At 37.5% G+C, this 20,104-nt stretch overlaps 1 protein-coding gene across 1 annotated transcript; it reads left to right on the forward strand.

The window, feature by feature from the left end:
- Positions 1-504: 504 nt before the first annotated feature.
- On the forward strand, positions 505-10,401 carry LOC126717598 (AT-hook motif nuclear-localized protein 14-like). Its single transcript, XM_050419422.1, has 6 exons — positions 505-1,122; positions 3,262-3,314; positions 7,343-7,474; positions 9,294-9,446; positions 9,745-9,985; positions 10,054-10,401. Exons 1-6 carry the CDS (start codon positions 588-590, stop codon positions 10,116-10,118), a joined length of 1,179 nt encoding a protein of 392 aa, XP_050275379.1. The 5' UTR covers positions 505-587; the 3' UTR covers positions 10,119-10,401.
- Positions 10,402-20,104: the final 9,703 nt, after the last annotated feature.

Consider the following 20,104-nt stretch of genomic DNA (forward strand, 5'->3'; position numbering starts at 1 on the left):
AGTAATTTACCCAAAATTGTTATTTAAAAAAATCTCAATCCAAATCTAAACACGCTCTCCCCAAATGGAAGACAATGGAATTATAATATAGTACTCTTGTTTCAAAAATGCCTTGGAAGTCAAGACATCAAATCACACAACATAAAATCCAATCCAACGGCTAAGAAAGTGAACACACAAATTCTTTTTTCAATTTTTTTTTTAATATAAAAAAATAGAAAATAAAATAAAATCCTATCCCTCAAACACACACACACTCTTTTTTCTGTGTTGCACTCAAAATGGAACCACAAAACCAACCACCCACAATAAAAAAGACCATTAGATTTTAGACAACACACCAACACAAAATCTAATCCAACGCCTCACATCTCTCACACTAAATAAATTTTTTTTTTTTTTTAAATTCTTCACTTTCTTCTTTTTTTTATCTCATTTTAAACAACTCACACACACACATTTTTTTGTTTTTTAAAATAAAATTAAAAATAAAAAAAATTAAAAAATCTCATTCCACACACACACCACAGTCACACACTCTCAGCTCTCTCTCTTTCTCTCTCTCTTTTTTTCTCTCTCTCTCTCAAATGGAACCCAATGAAAACCAACTCACCTCCTACTACCACCACCACCAACATCAACATCAGCATCACCAGAATCCCACTTCCTCACCCACCAATGGCCTTCTGCCACCTGGCGACACCGTAACTGGGGCCCACCTCGTTTACCCTCCTCCTCCTCCTCCTCAGTCTCACCCCCCCTCCTCCTCCTCCGCCGTAACAGCTACTACTGCTACTACTGCCACCACCGCCACCGCCGTTGCCACTGCGAACACTAACGCTAACAGCACTGCACCCAACACGACGCCGTCTTCGGGCCTAGAGGGGAAGAGAAAACGAGGCAGGCCGAGGAAGTACGGGACTCCGGAGCAAGCCCTCGCCGCTAAAAAGGCCGCCGCCGCAGCAAACGCCGCCGCTCAACAACAACAACAGCACCACCACCACCACCACCAACAGCAGCAACAGCAGCAGCAAACGACGTCGTCTCACTCGACTTCGTCTTCAAAAGAGAGGAAGGAGCCTCACTCTCTGTCTTCCAAGAAATCTAACCTTCTCGCTTCTGGTGAGTCTCTCTCTCTGTATATTTTTAGAGGGGCTTGTTTGCAAATTCGGTTTTGGGGTTTGTTTGTTTGTTTGTTTGGTGTTTTTTATTTTAATGGGAATTTTCTTCGAATAGAGTGAGTGGCCCACTGGCCAAGGCTAAGGTTTACTTGCACGTGAGTTAAGGTTTGGTTTATTAATTAAGAATTTCTTATAACTTGAAGGGCTTTGTTGCAAATTTTGTTGTACTTTACTTTACTTCAAAATTAAGTATTTCTTATGAAGAGGGGACACTCTGAATCTGATTTTGGTGCATTGTTTATTTGTTTTGTTTGTTCCTACCAGTTGGTGGGTGTTTGTGACATCATTTTTGTCGTTGGGTGCTTCAATTGGGATTTCTTGTGTTTTGGAGGGGTTGGGTTGCAATTTTGATAATGAGATTCAGTGTGCATTTTAAATATAACTGAGGTTGTTTAAAAAAACAGTACCCCCAAAAAAAAGAAAATGAAGTTTGATTTAAAAAGGTTATATTTTGAAAAGGTGCTATTTGAAAATGTGTTATCAAACAGACAAGTTTATTGGGTAAAAAAGTACAACTTTATCTGGAGAATTTTGATGATTATTTAAAAAAAATTTATTATTCTATTTTTTGTAATGAAATTAAGCTAAACCAAACATTCCCTTTGCCTTTTGTGCTGTTTTTTAAATTATTGGCAATAGCTGGGTTTTGTTTGCTTTTTTTTTTTTTTTTTGTATTATAAAAATATTAATGCAATGTGTTTGTGATTCTGCAGTTGGTGTTTTTGTGCTGTTATCCTTAAAAGAACCACCTTTTTTTGTTTTTTGGGTTTGTTGCAAAAAAGTTGATTTTTTCTGGTCAATGTTCAAAGCTTGCTACTTTCATTGAATTTTTGAAAATTTTCTGGTCAATGTTCAAAGTTTGCTATTTTCATTGAGTTTATGAAGAATCTGGTGAAAATTTTTGATATTATGAGACTTTTGATGCATTTTATTTAATTAAATTTCTGATATTATTATATTGTTCTGCAGTACTTTTACTATTGGGTTTGAAAAGATACTTTTTTTTTTTTTTTTTCAAATTTGGTGGCCCAGCTTGCCATTTCAAAGTATGATTAGTCTTATTGTCATCTGTCAAGTATGTTATTGGCTTGGAACTCAAAATAGGTAGATCTTGAAATAAGAGAAATAAAAGATATGACATTTAAGATCAGTGACTTGTAGACAATACTTCAAAAGTTTACCAAATTTATTGGTGTGTGTTGACTGTCAATAACATCAGATTGGTTGAGGATGATGCTCTTTGAAAAAATTGGGAATAAAATGTTATATTATGGTTGCTATGTGCCTTTCAATTTAAAAAAAAAAGAAAAAAAAAGGGGAAGTTTTATGATAAAGTAACAAAACAAATAATTCATTCATTTGTGAGAAGAAGTGCTGATTGACCTTAACACTTTTATTCTTGAAGGTGTATGTGGTTGAGACAATAAGATGAGCTAAAATAACTAGCAAAAGTTTGTACGATAATTGTGTGGCTCAAATTGTGAACATAATATGGTGGCTAAGTAGCATGATTAATTCCCCATCATTTGGAGTGGCTCAGTGGCATGCATGTGTATGAGAATTTGTTGATAACTTAATGCAGTGGAAGGCCTATTACACATACATTTTGTGGTTTTCCAATTGGCTATTATTTAGTTATTTACAGCTCTAGAACCTGATGTTTTTAGTGGTTACTTACATCACACTTATGGCCATGATTTCTACCACTACTAGTAAGCCATAATTCTTGTTCGTCAATGTGCAAATAGGTGATCCCTGAATTGGCATCTAATAAGATTGTGATATACATTAGAATTACCTTTAATTGGTTGGGTATTATCTTCTGTGAAGAAGTTGTGTAGCTATTGTGATTAGTAAATGCTTACTGCATTCATTTATTTTGCAATATTGAAACATGAACAAAAATTGATATAAACTTATTCTTTTTTAGTTGGATGTTCGCTGGGTAACATTTGGCATTTTTTTTTTTTTGGGGATAAGAACATTTGGCATTTATTTATTTGTTTTTCATTGATTAGTGAGCATTAAGTATACTTTACAAAACTTATGTGGTGCTCCTACTTCCAACTGGTTGATACAGGCAATGCAGGGCAAGGATTTACACCACATGTTATTTCTGTAGCTGCTGGTGAGGTAGATATATTTTTTTTTTTGGTATTGCTCGTGATCACATACACATGCATGTATGTATATTTGCACATGCTTATAATATTCAAATAATCTCAGTAAGGGGTTTGTCTTGTATATACTCCCCATGCACTAGGGCTGTGCCCTTTTTTTTTTTTTTTTTTCCTTATTAATTTTCTTATCCTAGTATTTGTTATCCTGAAGTAAAAAACATGTGCAGTCTATCTGTTCTGTAGAGTGGGTTTTGGGTGAAATGGGTGGGAACTATGTTTCTTTCTTGATCCTGGTTAATGGGAAACTCAATATGGCAACCCCAATTTCTACTCCATTTAATAGTTGGAAACCTCACCACGGACATTATTTGATTCTATTTTATTTTATTTTATCGTCGAAGACTTCAGTAGGCTAGAGTTGATAATTTAATCAAGTTATTTATCAAAATAAATAAATAAATAATCAAGTTATTTGTTTAATACTGCTAACATTATGTTCTGCTTCTTATTTTGTGAATGGCATCATAAGCACATGGGATTTCTCTGTTTTTCTAAGTTTGATATAGGGATGGTAGGAGGGTCCAATCTTAATTGATGTGGGGTGTGGGGATGCGGCCTTCATACATGCACAGATATATTTCCTGATTTTTTTTTTCATTGCTGAAGACAAGAATGCCTCCATTGCGTCTAAGAGTATTTGCTTGAGGAGCATTTTCAGTCTTTCAACCCTATGTTAGTGTTTCGTTTCAAGGATTGGGACCTAGAATCAGTTGATGTGCGCAGGGGTGGGTAATGACAATATGTTTAGTTTAAACCAAAATGTTAGATTGACATATCTGTTTTTATGGGGTGCAATGAGGATCAAATGATATCCATATACAAAGAAGTGTTTTTGGTGAAAAAAAGTTCCAAGAAAGTTGCTTGTACAGCAGTTTGACATGCAATTATTATGGGATAATCTAATAAAAAGTCATTCTAGTAAAATTAATGTTGTTTGTGTAGGCTAGTAGTAGATTGCGTTTTCTTTTGGTGAGATAGCTGCGGTCCTTAGTTTTTATTTTCTTTGGTTTTAATTGGGTTATGCTTACAGAGGTGGTTGATGTAGCTTTTCTGCTGTAATGGAATGTTTGGACATTACTTACCGGGAAGAAAAGAGTAATGTTTGGACAACAGAAGTGTAGTTCTGTTTGGAATGTGGTGCCGCTTTGTCTCATGTGGAGAGGAACAACCAGCACGTAGAGCTTAATTCTGATTGACCATGGGTGGGAGAATCCATATTTCTATTTCCTTGGATTTTTAACTTTCTGTTGTAATTTGTTAGGAGTACCTGATTTCTTCTCTACTAATAAAAGTGAACAATATTTTTTTTTTTGCAAGTAGCAGTTGTGTCATCTAGAGGTTGAGCTTTGGTGTGATGGCAAGTGCCTTCCACCAAAAGCGACAGGTTGTGGGTTTGATTCCGGGAATCAGCCTCTCCAATAAATTGGGGTAAGGTTGCTTATCATGACCTCTCCTAGATCCCCCAAAAGTGGAAGCTTTGTGCATTGGGTATGACACTTTTTTTAGCAGTTGAGTCATCTCCGACTTGTTATTTACTAGAGTGATTAGATATATCTTCTGGTACTTTAAACTGCTGGTGAAGTTTCAAATCTCTCTCAGGAGAGGTGAGGAATGCTTTAGGAAAGTATGCATTGTTTTGATGAATCCAAATTATGGTGCAAATTTTGTATGTGGAAGATGGTCAAGCCAGACTCAGGAAGATGTTAGGGGTTTTATATCACGTTAAATTATTATTATTTTTTAACGTTTGGTTTATGACTTCTTATTCTACATTCTGTTAGATGTTTTTAATGATTTTCCCTTTTTAGTTGTTGGAGCAAGTCAGTCTTTTGAATTTTTTTTTTTCTTCCCTTTTTTCACAAATAGCACTTTTATTGATGATAAAAAGGGATTTTGTGTATGCACAAAACTCTTGTGAAGAATAATACAAAAAACAGATTTATAATCTATATGAAAGGGGATCTATTAAATCGACACATGAATGCCTTTCACTAACTCCATGCAATGATACCAAGTTTTATGTAAAATCTGATTTTTTTTTTCCTTCTTTAGTTAGTGTTTTATGTAAGGTTGAAATTTATTTTCCTAGTTTGAATAAAATTTATATTACTTATCAAAAAAATAAAAATAAAAATGTAAAGGTGGAATTTATGTCTAAAACTCTAAAGTGGGCCATACGGCTACTTAACTCTTGCTTCTAAGACTACCAGTTTACCCAAATGTGATTCTGATATCTTTGGTTCAAACCTTTTGTTAGTTACTAGACAGTGTAAAGAAGTACTGTCTTGTTAGTGTTAATGTGTTATCATTAATTTTTGGAGATTTCTGGATACTTGTTAGCATTTCCTCTCTGGTTCTGTAACTGATGTTTTATTTGTTATATATACCTATTGCCAAGAGCCCTGTAGCTCAACTGGCACCTCCTGGTGTCCTCCCCCCCCCCCCCCCCCCCCCCACACTATAACTATTGATAAAAATGTTATAGATACCTGTTATTGCTTAAATTATACTTAATGTAGCTTTGGATTCAATTTTGTATGAGAATTTTCTTTAAAGTCTGAATGGTTATTATTCTGAAGGTAAACTGAAAATGTTGTTGGGTTCCCAGGTATTTTTCAATTGGAAGTCATCTTTTTTTTTTTTTTTTTTTTTTTTTTTTAATTGGGGTTGGAAATAAGTACGTGCAGTATTCCACGGTGTTTTACTTTTCCTGTTAGTTGGTCTTGGTTAATTTGGCTCCTCTTTGTAGCATTTGCCTCCAGATTTGTAAAGACAAATAATAATTTAACAGGAAAAGAAATCAATTATTAATGTGATAGACAGGAATGGATATCTTTGATTGCATCAGATGCACAATGAGTGATATTCACAACAACCAAGGATTCAAACTGTATGTTGAAGTGACAGACTAAATTAAATACAAATTTTCATTTAGTTTTGATATACTAATTTTGGGAGCTGAGTACTATAATAAGTTGTGTAAAAATTATCAAAGTAAGATGGGAGAGAGAAATAAAATATTGTCTTGACAAAAATTTTTTGCAGCAAATTTTACATTAACTATTATGCATGTTTTGACTTAATCTGACGGAAGAAGTTAAAAAAAGGGAAGTGATCACCTTAACCTTCTCTAAGGAGATTAGTGGTTGGTGAAATTCGTTCAAGTTGATATTAAATTTTATGGAATTTTATAGATGGTTCTTGGATGCTAACAGTCAATGTGTTAGTGTATCAAAATGTCTTTCATTCTTGAAGGGGTTTCATATTTTTTATAATTGCAATCTGATCGTTGATTTGCCTTCACCCCATTTGTTGATCTGTCTTCTTTGTATGGAAAAGCAGCTGATTTGAACTATCCATGGAAGAATTGTTTTCTTATTTCTAAACTTATCTCAAATTCATTTGAATAGGGCACGGCTTTGGTCCTTTATAATAACCATTCTTTTACTTTTGATTGGACCATGTGTAATGTGGGACCTACTGGCCTTGCTTTCCATAGGATAATTGAATACTGGAGGTGGGAGGGAGGGATGCAACTGTCATGAATGAGCCAATCAAAAGTAAAAGATGCATTCTTTTGCTTTATGAAAAGGGCTGAAACCAGATCTAGTTGAATATACATGGTAGCAGCTCCTCTTGAGTTTTATTTTGTCGGTGAAAATATTTGATACATCTTTATCTTAATATTGTCACTTGTTCATCTAGGATGGAGTTTTTTTTTTGGTGGACTTTGTCCTTGCACAGAATGACCTAACATGCTTGGTTCCCCCCCCCCCCCCCCCCCCCCACCCCCTGCCTTTTTTTTTTTTTTTTGGAAATATTTCATGGTTGCGTCTCAGTATCAGATTTATATCTGTCTTTGATAATTATCCTTGCCTTGCTTGTTGGATACTGATATTTTATAAATAATAGTTAATTTGGATGATATGTTTCAGTTTTTGGCTGTTTGCCCCTAACACAATATATTGATGCATTTGCTAGGATGTGGGACAGAAGATTATGATGTTCATGCAACAAAGTAAGCGTGAAATATGTATTTTGTCAGCATCTGGTTCAATCTCTAATGCTTCTCTGCGACAGCCAGCAACTTCTGGAGGCAATATTACTTATGAGGTAAAACAATTTTCTATGACAACTTGTTAGTTTTCTTTTACTGTTTGATGCGATTGAAATTAATTGAAAACATAGGTGCATGTGGAAAGTACCCAAATAGGAATAAAAAATTCCATGAGTGCACACGCACACTCGCACATGCACACGAAACATAATCTTTGACAAAACTCAAGGTTGGGTCCTTCATAGTGTAGAAGGTACCAGAAGATAATTACAGTGAAAGTCAAATAACTATGGTCCTATTCTTGCCATTAAAGGAAAATAAAAAGGTGGTGCCCACACAGTGTATGTTGTAGGCTAGTTGAATATTATAGCAATGGCCTTGTAGCCCAAGAATAGTTCTCCTTTCAAAGGTAAGGTTTTGGGTTCAATTCATTGTGGAGAATTGTGGGTTGAGGGTTTTTGTATTATTCAGGCAGAAAAATGGGAAAGGAAAATAATAGTAATAATAGCACGTTCTTATGAAAATGAATAAAGGAAAAAGTTGAGAGGAAACATCTTTTATTGACATGTGCATGCATATAGTTATGCCTAAATTTTCCTGATTGACCTTATGTGGTCCAGTTTTCAACGGTAAGCCCTTTGGTGTTAAGTGAGTTTTAGCTTAGAAGGAAGTATCTATGTGCATGTAATCTATTACATGTATCTTCTCTCTCTCTCTCTTTTAAATCCGGTTTTAAACAAAAACAAAAGGGCTTAAAAATGAATTGAACATGTTTTTTTTTTATACATTTTAAGTGAGGTGCTGTCTGACCCAAAGGTCATTGACATGAATTGAACAATTTATTGATTGGTGAAATAATGTTGAATACCAATTCTATGTTACAAAGATGTTTGCCTTTAAGAATACGATGTTATTCAAGATTACCCTCATATAATGTAAATTATTAGGGGTGAAATATTAATATGTTATGATATTATGAAAATATAATTTCAGAGTAGTGATGAATGTGATGCTCAAGTGTAGGCCATCTGTACTTTGGACATCCCTGTAGAAAGATTTTATTTAGCTCTAACTCACACGGGACTTCGAATGAGGCTTAACCTTATAAAATTTTATTGTTTGTTTAGAATAAGGCGTAGCCATGCTAAAAGCATTAGGGTTTGGAATAAGGCATTTTGTTTTGAAGAGGGTTTGAAATATACAATTTATTCTTACATTTTTTGATTAAGGTATTTTGATCCAAAATTATTTTGACTAAAATCATTAGGGTTCTTGTTGATATTTTGGTGATGTTTCCATATTACTTTACCAACTTGTCTTTTTCAATTCTACATGAAACAAAACAGGATCGATTCCTTTCTGATGTAACATACTTAGCATTTTTATTGCTTGTGAACTCACAATGGTTGTGTGGAATTAATTGATCAATTAAATTGAAAAAAAATATCAGCTCTATGAAGATCCTAAAGTGACATTAGGTGATATTTGGGAAGATGAAATATTTGGCCACTAATTCTAATGTTGGTCTAATAGTGCTGATCCAGTAATATGGATTGATACTGTATGAAAATTCGTCGCGACTGCCTTCTTCTACTCTTAAATTTTCCAATCTAGTCATTTGATTCTGGTTGGCTAGAACAGCTGGTTCTAAGTCTAACCACCAAAAAATTGAAATGGATATTTATTTTGTGCCAGAATGTCTCAGATGGTGATATTATTGTCAAATACTAGTTTCTTAAAAGGTTGCTCTTTCATCTGGTTAATCCCTTACTGCTGCCTGCTGGAGAATCTGATAAATTGAAGTGTTGTTTCTTAGTTTACAACTTGTTTTACTGCTCTGTCAAAGTATAACTCTCCTGAATACCCCGATATTAGGGTCGGTTCGAGATTATTTCACTGTCCGGATCTTATGTACGTACCGAGCTTGGAGGGAGAGCCGGCGGGCTCAGCATTTGTCTATCTAGTACAGATGGCCAAATTATTGGAGGAGGTGTTGGTGGACCACTAAAAGCTGCAGGCCCAGTACAGGTACTGTAGTAAATTGTTATTTGAATGAAAAAACGTTCTATCGTATACTCTAAGGCACAACTATTAGCTAAGATTTAGCCATTTTTGTGTCTGTGCATGTGCACACAAGAGGGGGTGGGGTAGCTGATTGCGTCTTTCATTTAATCTCAGTGCTTTGAATGTTGCCAAGTTTTTGAAATAGTTATTGTCATGTCATCAGGCATTAAACGATTCCTCTTTTTTTTTGCCCAAGTTCATAGCAATTATTTCTGTTTGTTGATAATCAGTTCTTTGACTGACTAGTTAATTGCATCCACAGGTTATTGTTGGTACATTTATGCTTGACACCAAGAAGGATGTCAATGCGGGTATGAAAGTTGATGCTTCTGCCAGTAGAATGGCATCACCAGTTGGTGGGGCATCAGTATCAAGTATAGGGTTCCACTCAGCTGTTGACTCATCTGGAAGTCATTTCATGATTCAGCCTCGGCCCATGCATGTGACAACTTCACGGCCCACAGATTGGAGGGGTGGTCCTGCTGCTGGTTATGAATTGACAGGTATCAATTTCCTCTAGACACAGATAGATACAGATACAGACACTGAAAATTGTTGCTTTCTCTTGCAGGAAGAACAGGACGTGGAGCACACCAATCTCCAGAAAATGGGGACTACGAGCAACTTCCAGATTGAGGATTACATTTGGGATTCGAAAGCACTGTTTTTTCGTAGATAGATGTATAATATCTATGTATTCCGGAACTCAATCAGCTAATGCTGTTTATAGTATGCACCATCCATGAGAGGTTATATCCTCTGAGAATCACATGCTTGTGCATTTTGTTTCTATATTTTCCTGCCTCCATTGCTCATGGCCTAATTGCATATTGGGTGGATGGATATTTTGTCGTTAGTCTAAGATAAATAATTTATTAGCTATATGCTATCTTATATTTAAGATCTATTTTACCCATAATATATCTAGATTTGTGTATGTGGGTGAAATTTGGGGACACAATGGAACTGGTCACCTACTAAAAAAGAAGACCTTAGACTACCACTTTGACACATCCTCTCAATCGACTTAAAGGATGACCAACTAGCAAAGCTATTGCCCGGTTTTGGGGCAATTTTCTATCAGGAAGCCCAATGCACTATTAGTTTCAATAACCATATTCTCCTCTGGTTTTCTGACTTGACTATTGGAGCCTCCTTAACAAAATGAAGGGATACTTTATTTTTAAAAGATGATCTAACCAAAATGAAGGGATCTATGGATCTTTGATTATGTTAGGTACATTGCCCAAGCATTGGTATTGGCAAACCTACGTGACCAAGTTGAGTGGGTGTTGACTGACCTATGTGGTTTAAGTATTGTAGGTGTAGGCCAACCTACTTGGTTGATGTAGGTAGGTACACCTATTTTGGGCTTATCAGTCCCTCGCCCCCTTTTTTTTCAAAGCCCACTTTGACTTTACTGAATGCTGCACAAATGGGAATGGAAGTCCAACCCTCTATTTTCTTTTTTGAAAACTTTTTTGTAAACCCAATAATTTAGGAATGTAACAAAGTAAATTCTATTGTTTTGAAAATAACAAATTAAATTTTCGTGTTTTGCAATTTATAATGCAAAAAAATAAAATCAAATTAGTTGAATCTATATTAAACCCCAAAAATAAAAATTGGTGAGATTTATTATGTTTCTTTTTGAAATCTCATAGTTTAATTGACTAATTTTAAAACATAAAGTTTCATGTGCTATTTTTTAAAATTCAAGGTTTACTTTGTTACTAAAATTGTAATGTATAAAAAGTGTCACAACAACCCCCCGGCCCCACACACACACCCTATTTTTTCCCCTTCCTCCTCAACCTTTCACTTCAGTCTATTATCATTCTTTTAATCGAATGGCTTTGGCTTTGAAATGCTAAAAAGATTGATGGAATCGACGCAAAAAGACATTTAAAAAAAAAAAAAAAAAATTGTAGCCAGAAAGCATAACCAAAAGCAGTATGAGGGAGCAAGGGAGCAAATCCCGTGTGTATATATATATACACACACATATTACTTCCACCTAGAGGTCCACGTACATGAATCCTTAAGGCCTTACCATCCTTATAATTGTTAATTAATAATATTGTAATTTATAGTATAAGAGAAGATAATTCAATGTTATGGTGAGACAATGTTGAACATAATTCAAAAGCACAACTCTGACCTAACACCAAACTAGTAGGTTAGGTCTTTTTTTTTTTTTTTTTTTTTGGATGTGAAATTACTAGTAGTATTTAACAGCTGAAAAATTAATGTTTAGAAGGGTCTAGACATGAGGGGGATAAGACACTGCAAGCACTCCTTTAGGTGTCTTCAGAACCAATTTTGTGCTTTTGACGATTTGAAAAGGCATTAATCCCAATTCCCAACCATACCATGCTTTTGATAATCGTGATTCGTGTTTGGATCAAGTTCAATCATTTTTAAATACTACAAATAGTAATACCATTATCATTGGCATTGACACAATAAAATATACCCCTTTAATATTTGATGGAAGAATGCTAGTGGTTTAAGAGGACATTGATATATATATATATATATTATTGATAAGTTAAACATATGTTCTGTGGCCTTAAGCTCACTAACCCCACCTTCCATAGTTGATTCTATTATCGTGGAGGAGAAGGTGTCAATTGAGTTTAAGCTAATATACATTTTAGGTAGAGGATGAGGAATTCAAATCTTAAATGTGTCTAGTATTAAAAAAAAAAAAATGTAATTGACATAAAGATCATTGTTGATATTATTATCGAGACAATTTGTTCTTGATTCTTATTTGCATATTTATGTGATTTATATAGTTATAATATATGATATTAGGTTGTGGGTTCCAAGTTAGCTTAATTAGTAAACTCTCTTATTTATATGATTTATATAGTTTATATATATATTGTAGGGACACGAATCTTTGGCGGCCCAACAACGATGTTGGGCTCGCACACAGAAAATCCCTCCCAATAATATTTGTAGAGAGTGGGCTTGAAAGGCCAGCGTTGAGTCACAGGACGTTAGTTCAGGCCGGACTTTAGGTGAGCCTAGACAAGAAAAAGGCTGTAATTTGGATATTCAGGCCTTACATCTTCATAACTTGAGGGATCTGGCTCCTCGGATCATGTCCGAGGAGCACTAATGTTTTCTCCGGTTACCCGACGGTGGGTTTTTCGTGGTGGCCTGCATATATTGCCCGGGCATTCTCCTTCCTCAAGTTTTCCTCAGGAAGCGAGATGGGAGTCCCCCCCCCCTTGTTACCTAACGTTCTCTTTTATACTAGCCTACGTTCGTTGTCCCTCGTCCACGTGTAGGGTCGACCTTTCCAGGACAGATATTTGTCCCATCAGTCTAATCCCGAAATTGTTGGAGATGATCAATAAAGCCTAAGAATCCGGCTCTGTTAGGTGCAGTGTCATATCAGGGAAGGGTATTAAGGACAACTTCCCCAAGATATTTTCTGATCTTTCAAGCTTGCTCGTGTTCCACTTTAATCCATGAGAATTTGGGTCTGCCGAGGACTAAACCGTCCTCGGCTGTATCTTCGGGCCACTTTATGTTTCCTAGTTTTGAGCTTGGGCCTGGCCTTCTTCAGTTTGGGGCCGGTGGACTTCCCATAAGCGAGCGGGCCGGACCCATAAACTATTGGGCCCCACATTAGCCCCTCAAAATCCTGCTGTCCAACGTCATGGTTGGACAGGTGGGTTTTGATAATATCAAGCCCTCATTGCCGTTCACTTTCTTCAGCTCTTGATCAACGCTAGCGACTCTTCCCCTCCCCGAGGAACGTACCGGTCTACGAGCCGTTTTCCTGAATTTGCGTACGTTGCCATTATGCCGTGTGGTTATCTGCAGCGTGTCTTTAATATTTTTCCATTTACAAGACCTCCCAGATCTAACGGTTACTGATGGCGTGGGGGAACGAAACGGCACGTTATCCTCTATGGATTTCCCTGGGGATCTGAATGCGTTATATACCCTCTTCTTCGTCCCCTATATAAAGAGAGAAGACAGAAGGTGACTTTCTCATATCTGAATCCCTCAGGTCCTTCTCAGAATTCACTTCCTCCATCCGGTTACTCCCTATTCAATAATACCTCTCTCATAGTAATCTGCCATGAACAAACCCTTCCTTTCCCAGAAACGCCATGTCCTAACAAAACTTGAGATGGCTCGGTCGGGGCAAGGATGGTGGAGGCTCAAGATTTGCCTCCCTATTCTTTTAGCCAAAATCCGAAGCAGGGACTCGTCACACCCCACTTCTGGTGTGACTGAGTCGAAAACCTCCCTTGTCATCTCCATCCGCTCTCTCATGAGCATACCTAATATGGCTCCAGTGTGCCAAGAGTTAGGATTGAGGCAGGGACTAAATGCCCCGGCTTTTTCCTCTCTTCGTTCACTGGCGCCATCCTTTACTTTTCTTTCTTCTTCTTTCCACCACCGGCTCCGTCCTGGTGTTTTTCTTTTTCCCTCTTTTGCTCCTTTCTTTTTCTTTTCATTTCTTCCCTCTTCTTCTCCTCCTTCTCTTGCTCATGTCCTCCATCTTCTTTTTCCCTTGCATTCTTCAGCGACAAGAGCTTGCTGAAGTGCTTCCATGTGTTCCAATTTTTCTTCCTTCTCCTCCATCTTTTCTATAAAAGATTCTTCTCCTAATATGAGCAATACTGAGGCAAAGATTTTAGAGAGACTTTGAAGGCGAGTTCAGAAGACACCTGACTGTTTACTTATCTGTATTACGGATGTTATTACTGCCTTAGCAGTTCATTTTTTGTATAGGCTTGTTTAAGCCCTTCCTTGTACATTGTAATAATTTTTCACATTAATAAAAGTTATTGTTATTCTATTTTGTATGTTTTGTTTATATGTTCTAATAAGTTTGCAAGCACTGCTCGGCACCATAGTATAGCATTTGAATCAATGATAACTAAGGCCAAAACACTCGCTAATAAAAAGATGCCACAATAACTTTAACAAAATTATTATTCAACATAACAATCCGACCAGTGAGGAACGAGACTTATCTTAAAATTAGCCGAGATGGGGGCCAAATGCTCGATAAGATGTAATAAGTAATTATCCGAGGACATGTCACACTCCGGATAAACAGTCTCCTTAGGTTGACGATCATTAGGTCGTTTCGCCATCTCCATGACACGCGAGCCTTAACTTTTTCCAGTATTTGAGCCGAGAAACTTCTTCATCCGAGCAGTTGATTTCCCAAAAAGCCTGAGTCCGAGGACTTTGCAAAACCTGGGTTTTGTTTAGGACTCATGCTTTTTATCTTATGTACTTGGTTTTCCCTTAGGCTTGAGTCCGAGGACCATGCAGGTATTAGGTTCTGTCCAAGACTTGTGTCTTTCTCAGTACTTGGTTTCCCCTTAAGCTTGAGTCCGAGGACCATGCAAGTCTTAGGTTCTGTCCAAGACTTGTGTCTTTCTCAATACTTGGTTTCCCCTTAAGCTTGAGTCCGAGGACCATGCAAGTCTTAGGTTCTGTCCAAGACTTTGAGTTCAGATTTTCCCTTTCATCAAGCATTTCCCGAGGCGCTGAACAGGGTGTCCCTGGGCCCTCACGCAAAGCGGGCCTGGGCCGCGAATTCAATTAGCCCACGAATTAAGAGATATTTCTGCAACCTCTGGCCACGCAGTACTCTCTGACGCCCCAAGGATCGAGGTGCGCCTTTACGAGGCTCCTTTAATCTTGTGGTTGCAGTTGACGTTGGAAGTTGAGCCAAGACCACTTTGTCTGTAGCGCTCCTTGGGACGCCGCGTGAGTTGACTGCTATCAGCTTGTCTTTTCAAATAAATAGGAGGGAGGGAGAGTTGCTTTATATACGCACCAATCCTTTAGCTTTCTCCCACATCATAAATCCCATATCTGGTGCTATCCTCCCTTAGCGTAACATGTTTGAGATGAGGGTTGGGAGGAAAGAACTCTCTCAACCACAGAAGCGCCGTGTCCTCATGAGACTCAGAATAGTAAGGTATGGGCACAGGAAGCATAAATTCAGGAGAACACTCTACTTCAACCGAGGGGGAAGGGTGTCTCTCCCTCTTTTAGCCAAAATCTGAAGCAGATTCTGCTCACGCCAGAATTTTGGTGTGTCAGAAGGAAGGTTCTCCGCCATTATCGCCTCGGCCTTGTGGCAGGCGAATATTTAGAGAAAGCCCCTCAACTTCCCACTCCCGGCACCTTTCCTTCAACGGTGTCAGGTTCAAGTTGGGTTTCTTTTGCTGCCTGAGCCATGGGCATGTAAAAGCGCTGAGGGAGAATAAAGTCTTGGAGCTGTAGCCAACCTATCCTCTGACCTACCTCCTCGGCTTTCTCTAACTTTCTTGTATTTTTCTTTTTTGCTTGTGTAGTGAGCTTTGACGTAGGCTGATTCCAGCTTTTCATTGTACGCCGTACTACTTCTTTGTTTTAATAAAAATAGAAATTTATTTACATGTTTTAAGCACTGATCTTTTGGGCAATATTACTTTGTGAATGAGTGTGCTCCATGTATGTGTTGCTTCGAGAATATCTAGAGCAAGATACCTTGAAGCATAATCTATCTAATTCTAGTTTACCAACACTATCAGGCATTATATCGATAATTCGTAATAAATCAAACTTAGGAAACTGACCGGGGTAGCAGTCGAATATTCTGTGATAAACACGTGAATACCGCCCAAGAATGATGACCTCCTAATAATCCATCCGAGCTGTCGAATGGGAAGTAGGGTACTCAGACTCTGCTTTTGTGTATTTGGTTTTTCTTTTGTGTATTTGGTTTCCCCATAGGCTCGGGTCCGAGGACCATGCAAGGCCTCGGTTCTGTCCAAAACTTGTATTTTTTATTTTATGTACTTGGTTTCCCCATAGGCTTGAGTCCGAAGACCATGCAAGGCCTTGGTTCTGTCCAAAACTTTTTTTTTTTTTTTACTTGATTTCCCCATAGGCTTGAGTCCGAGGACTATGCAAGGCCTTGGTTTTGTCCAAAACTTTTTTTGTACTTGGTTTCCCCATAGGCTTGAGTCCGAGGACCATGCAAGGCCTTGGTTCTGTCCAAAACTTTTTTTTTTTTTTTTGTACTTGGTTTCCCCATAGGCTTGAGTCCGAGGACCATGCAAGGCCTTGGTTCTGTCCAAAACTTTTTTTGTACTTGGTTTCCCCATAGGCTTGAGTCCGAGGACCATGCAAGGCCTTGGTTCTGTCCAAAACTTTTTTTTTTTTTACTTGGTTTCCCCATAGGCTTGAGTCCGAGGACCATGCAAGGCCTTGGTTCTGTCCAAAACTTTTTTTTTTTTTTGTACTTGGTTTCCCCATAGGCTTGAGTCCGAGGACCATGCAAGACATTGGTTCTGTCCAAAACTTTTTTTGTACTTGGTTTCCCCATAGACTTGAGTCCGAGGACCATGCAAGGCCTTGGTTCTGTCCAAAACTTTTTTTTTTTTTACTTGGTTTCCCCATAGGCTTGAGTCCGAGGACCATGCAAGGCCTTGGTTCTGTCCAAAACTTTTTTTGTACTTGGTTTCCCCATAGGCTTGAGTCCGAGGACCATGCAAGGCCTTGGTTCTGTCCAAAACTTTTTTTTTTTACTTGGTTTCCCCATAGGCTTGAGTCCGAGGACCATGCAAGGCCTTGGTTCTGTCCAAAACTTTTTTTTTTTTTTTTTTTTTGTACTTGGTTTCCCCATAGGCTTGAGTCTGAGGACCATGCAAGACATTGGTTCTGTCCAAAACTTTTTTTGTACTTGGTTTCCCCATAGGCTTGAGTCCGAGGACCATGCAAGGCCTTGGTTCTGTCCAAAACTTTTTTTTTTTTACTTGGTTTCCCCATAGGCTTGAGTCCGAGGACCATGCAAGGCCTTGGTTCTGTCCAAAACTTTTTTTGTACTTGGTTTCCCCATAGGCTTGAGTCCGAGGACCATGCAAGGCCTTGGTTCTGTCCAAAACTTTCTTTTTTTTTTTTTTTTTTTTTTTTTTTTTTTTTTTTGTACTTGGTTTCCCCATAGGCTTGAGTCCGAGGACCATGCAAGGCCTTGGTTCTGTCCAAAACTTTTTTTGTACTTGGTTTCCCCATAGGCTTGAGTCCGAGGACCATGCAAGGCCTTGGTTCTGTCCAAAACTTTTTTTTTTTACTTGGTTTCCCCATAGGCTTAAGTCCGAAGACCATGCAAGACATTGGTTCTATCCAAAACTTTTTTGTATTTTTTTTTTCTTTTATATATATTTGTTTTTCGAAAGTCAGCCCCTAGACCATGGCGGGGAGATTTGGCTTGAGGCTGGAAGCCCCTGGAGCTGCCCGCTCTGTTGACACTGCAGGGCGTAGCCCCTAGCAGAAGTTTGTGTCGGAGCAACAACTGCATGTCGCCGGAGATGGAAGAAATCCCACGAATCTCTGCTTGCTAGAGAGTTGACTCAAACGCCACCTGCGCCAACGCGCAAGCCTTCCCACAGACGGCGCCAATTGTAGGGACACGAATCTTTGGCGGCCCAACAACGATGTTGGGCTCGCACACAGAAAATCCCTCCCAATAATATTTGTAGAGAGTGGGCTTGAAAGGCCAGCGTTGGGTCACAGGACGTTAGTTCAGGCCGGACTTTAGGTGAGCCTAGATAAGAAAAAGGCTGTAATCTGGATATTCAAGCCTTACATCTTCATAACTTGAGGGATCTGGCTCCTCAGATCATGTCCGAGGAGTACTAATGTTTTCTCCGGTTACCCGACGGTGGGTTTTTCGTGGTGGCCTGCATATATTGCCCGGGCATTCTCCTTCCTCAAGTTTTCCTCAGGAAGCGAGATGGGAGTCCCCCCCCCCCCTTGTTACCTAACGTTCTCTTTTATACTAGCCTACGTTCGTTGTCCCTCGTCCACGTGTAGGGTCGACCTTTCCAGGACAGATATTTGTCCCATCAGTCTAATCCCGAAATTGTTGGAGATGATCAATAAAGCCTAAGAATCCGGCTCTGTTAGGTGCAGTGTCATATCAGGGAAGGGTATTAAGGACAACTTCCCCAAGATATTTTCTGATCTTTCAAGCTTGCTCGTGTTCCACTTTAATCCATGAGAATTTGGGTCTGCCGAGGACTAAACCGTCCTCGGCTGTATCTTCGGGCCACTTTATGTTTCCTAGTTTTGAGCTTGGGCCTGGCTTTCTTCAGTTTGGGGCCGGTGGACTTCCCATAAGCGAGCGGGCCGGACCCATAAACTATTGGGCCCCACATATATATATATATATATATATATATATTGACAAAATTGTTGAAGTCATTACTGTTGTCATCTGACATGACACTATTCATCTATAGCCCTACTTTCGGTAGATCTATCTTAGTGAAATGAATAGTAAAAAAGTCAAATTTATTGTTCACTATTTATATGTGATTCCTGCTACTCAAATACTGCATGTTTCTGCCTATAAAAGGCCTGCTTCTTTTCATTTGTAACTAGAACTTAAATTTTAGCTTTTATATTCTCTCTTACTTCCTCTGCTATCTACTCTTGTATTCTTCATTCTTCCATGCTTGGAAATACTTATTTCTATCACTATTTTTTGTAAGTGTTTATTTTGATAATAATATTCAGTATTCAATATTTATATTTACATTTAGTTATCTAACGCGATCTATTTATTAAATAAAGTATATATATCATCTTTGTAATGAACTATTTATTGAATACAAAGTGCTTGGGTAATTGGTTTTGAGTGCTTTGACCAAATTGTTCAAAACTATACCGTATCGGCCACTAAATCAATATAAATAAAATTATAGCCTATAGAGGGCTTTTCGAATGTTTTGATCAATCAAGAAGAAAAATAAAAAATAAAAACAAGTTGTAACACATGCTATTTATGCTAACGTATTTGGACTAAATAATTGTGGATTTTAACTTCTATGTATATTTAATTCTGGTAATCTAGAACACAACTTTGATTTGACTTAATAAATTTATGTTTATGTTTTCACACACAAATCACTTGGGTAGCACCCAAATACAACATGTGAACAAGAATTGTGATTTCCTAATTTATTCAACTTTCACTTTATATATATATATATATATATATATATAAAGTGACAATTGATTAGAATTTATGACACCCACTTCAAAATGATTGTCTTTTATCATTAGAATAAGACACTAATTAGTTTTTTAGTATACATGAAATTCGAATTCATTTTTCATTATTCAACGATAAGAAACTTAACAAATTTAAAATAATTGGAATTGACTTTTCAATTATGGGTTTGACCGTTGGTTTGCTAAACTCGATGATGACAAAGAGTAATGATGTTGACAGTAGGGTGGTGGAGCAAGGGTTTCTACCTTTGGTTTGTGTAATTTGATTGAAGGAGGGGCTGCCTTAGGTGAGGTATAAATTGTTTTATGCTTCCTCAGAGGCATAAGACAATTTACGCCCTTGTGAAAGCTTTCTTTTTTTTGTTAACTTGATAATCATTTTTGGTTTAATCAATATTTTCAATTGGGCCAAACACTCGAAAATGAAAAAGAATATTTTTGAGAAATAAATTTTTATGCTAATACAAACTCAGCCTTAATGTGATCATTAATCCTTCCATATCATATTATGCCATGCACTCTCTAATAATGTTTTAAATTACGAAATATTTTCGGTATTGGTGCAC

Source organism: Quercus robur, chromosome 3, assembly GCF_932294415.1.
Source record: "Quercus robur chromosome 3, dhQueRobu3.1, whole genome shotgun sequence".
Taxonomy (NCBI): Eukaryota; Viridiplantae; Streptophyta; class Magnoliopsida; order Fagales; family Fagaceae; genus Quercus; species Quercus robur.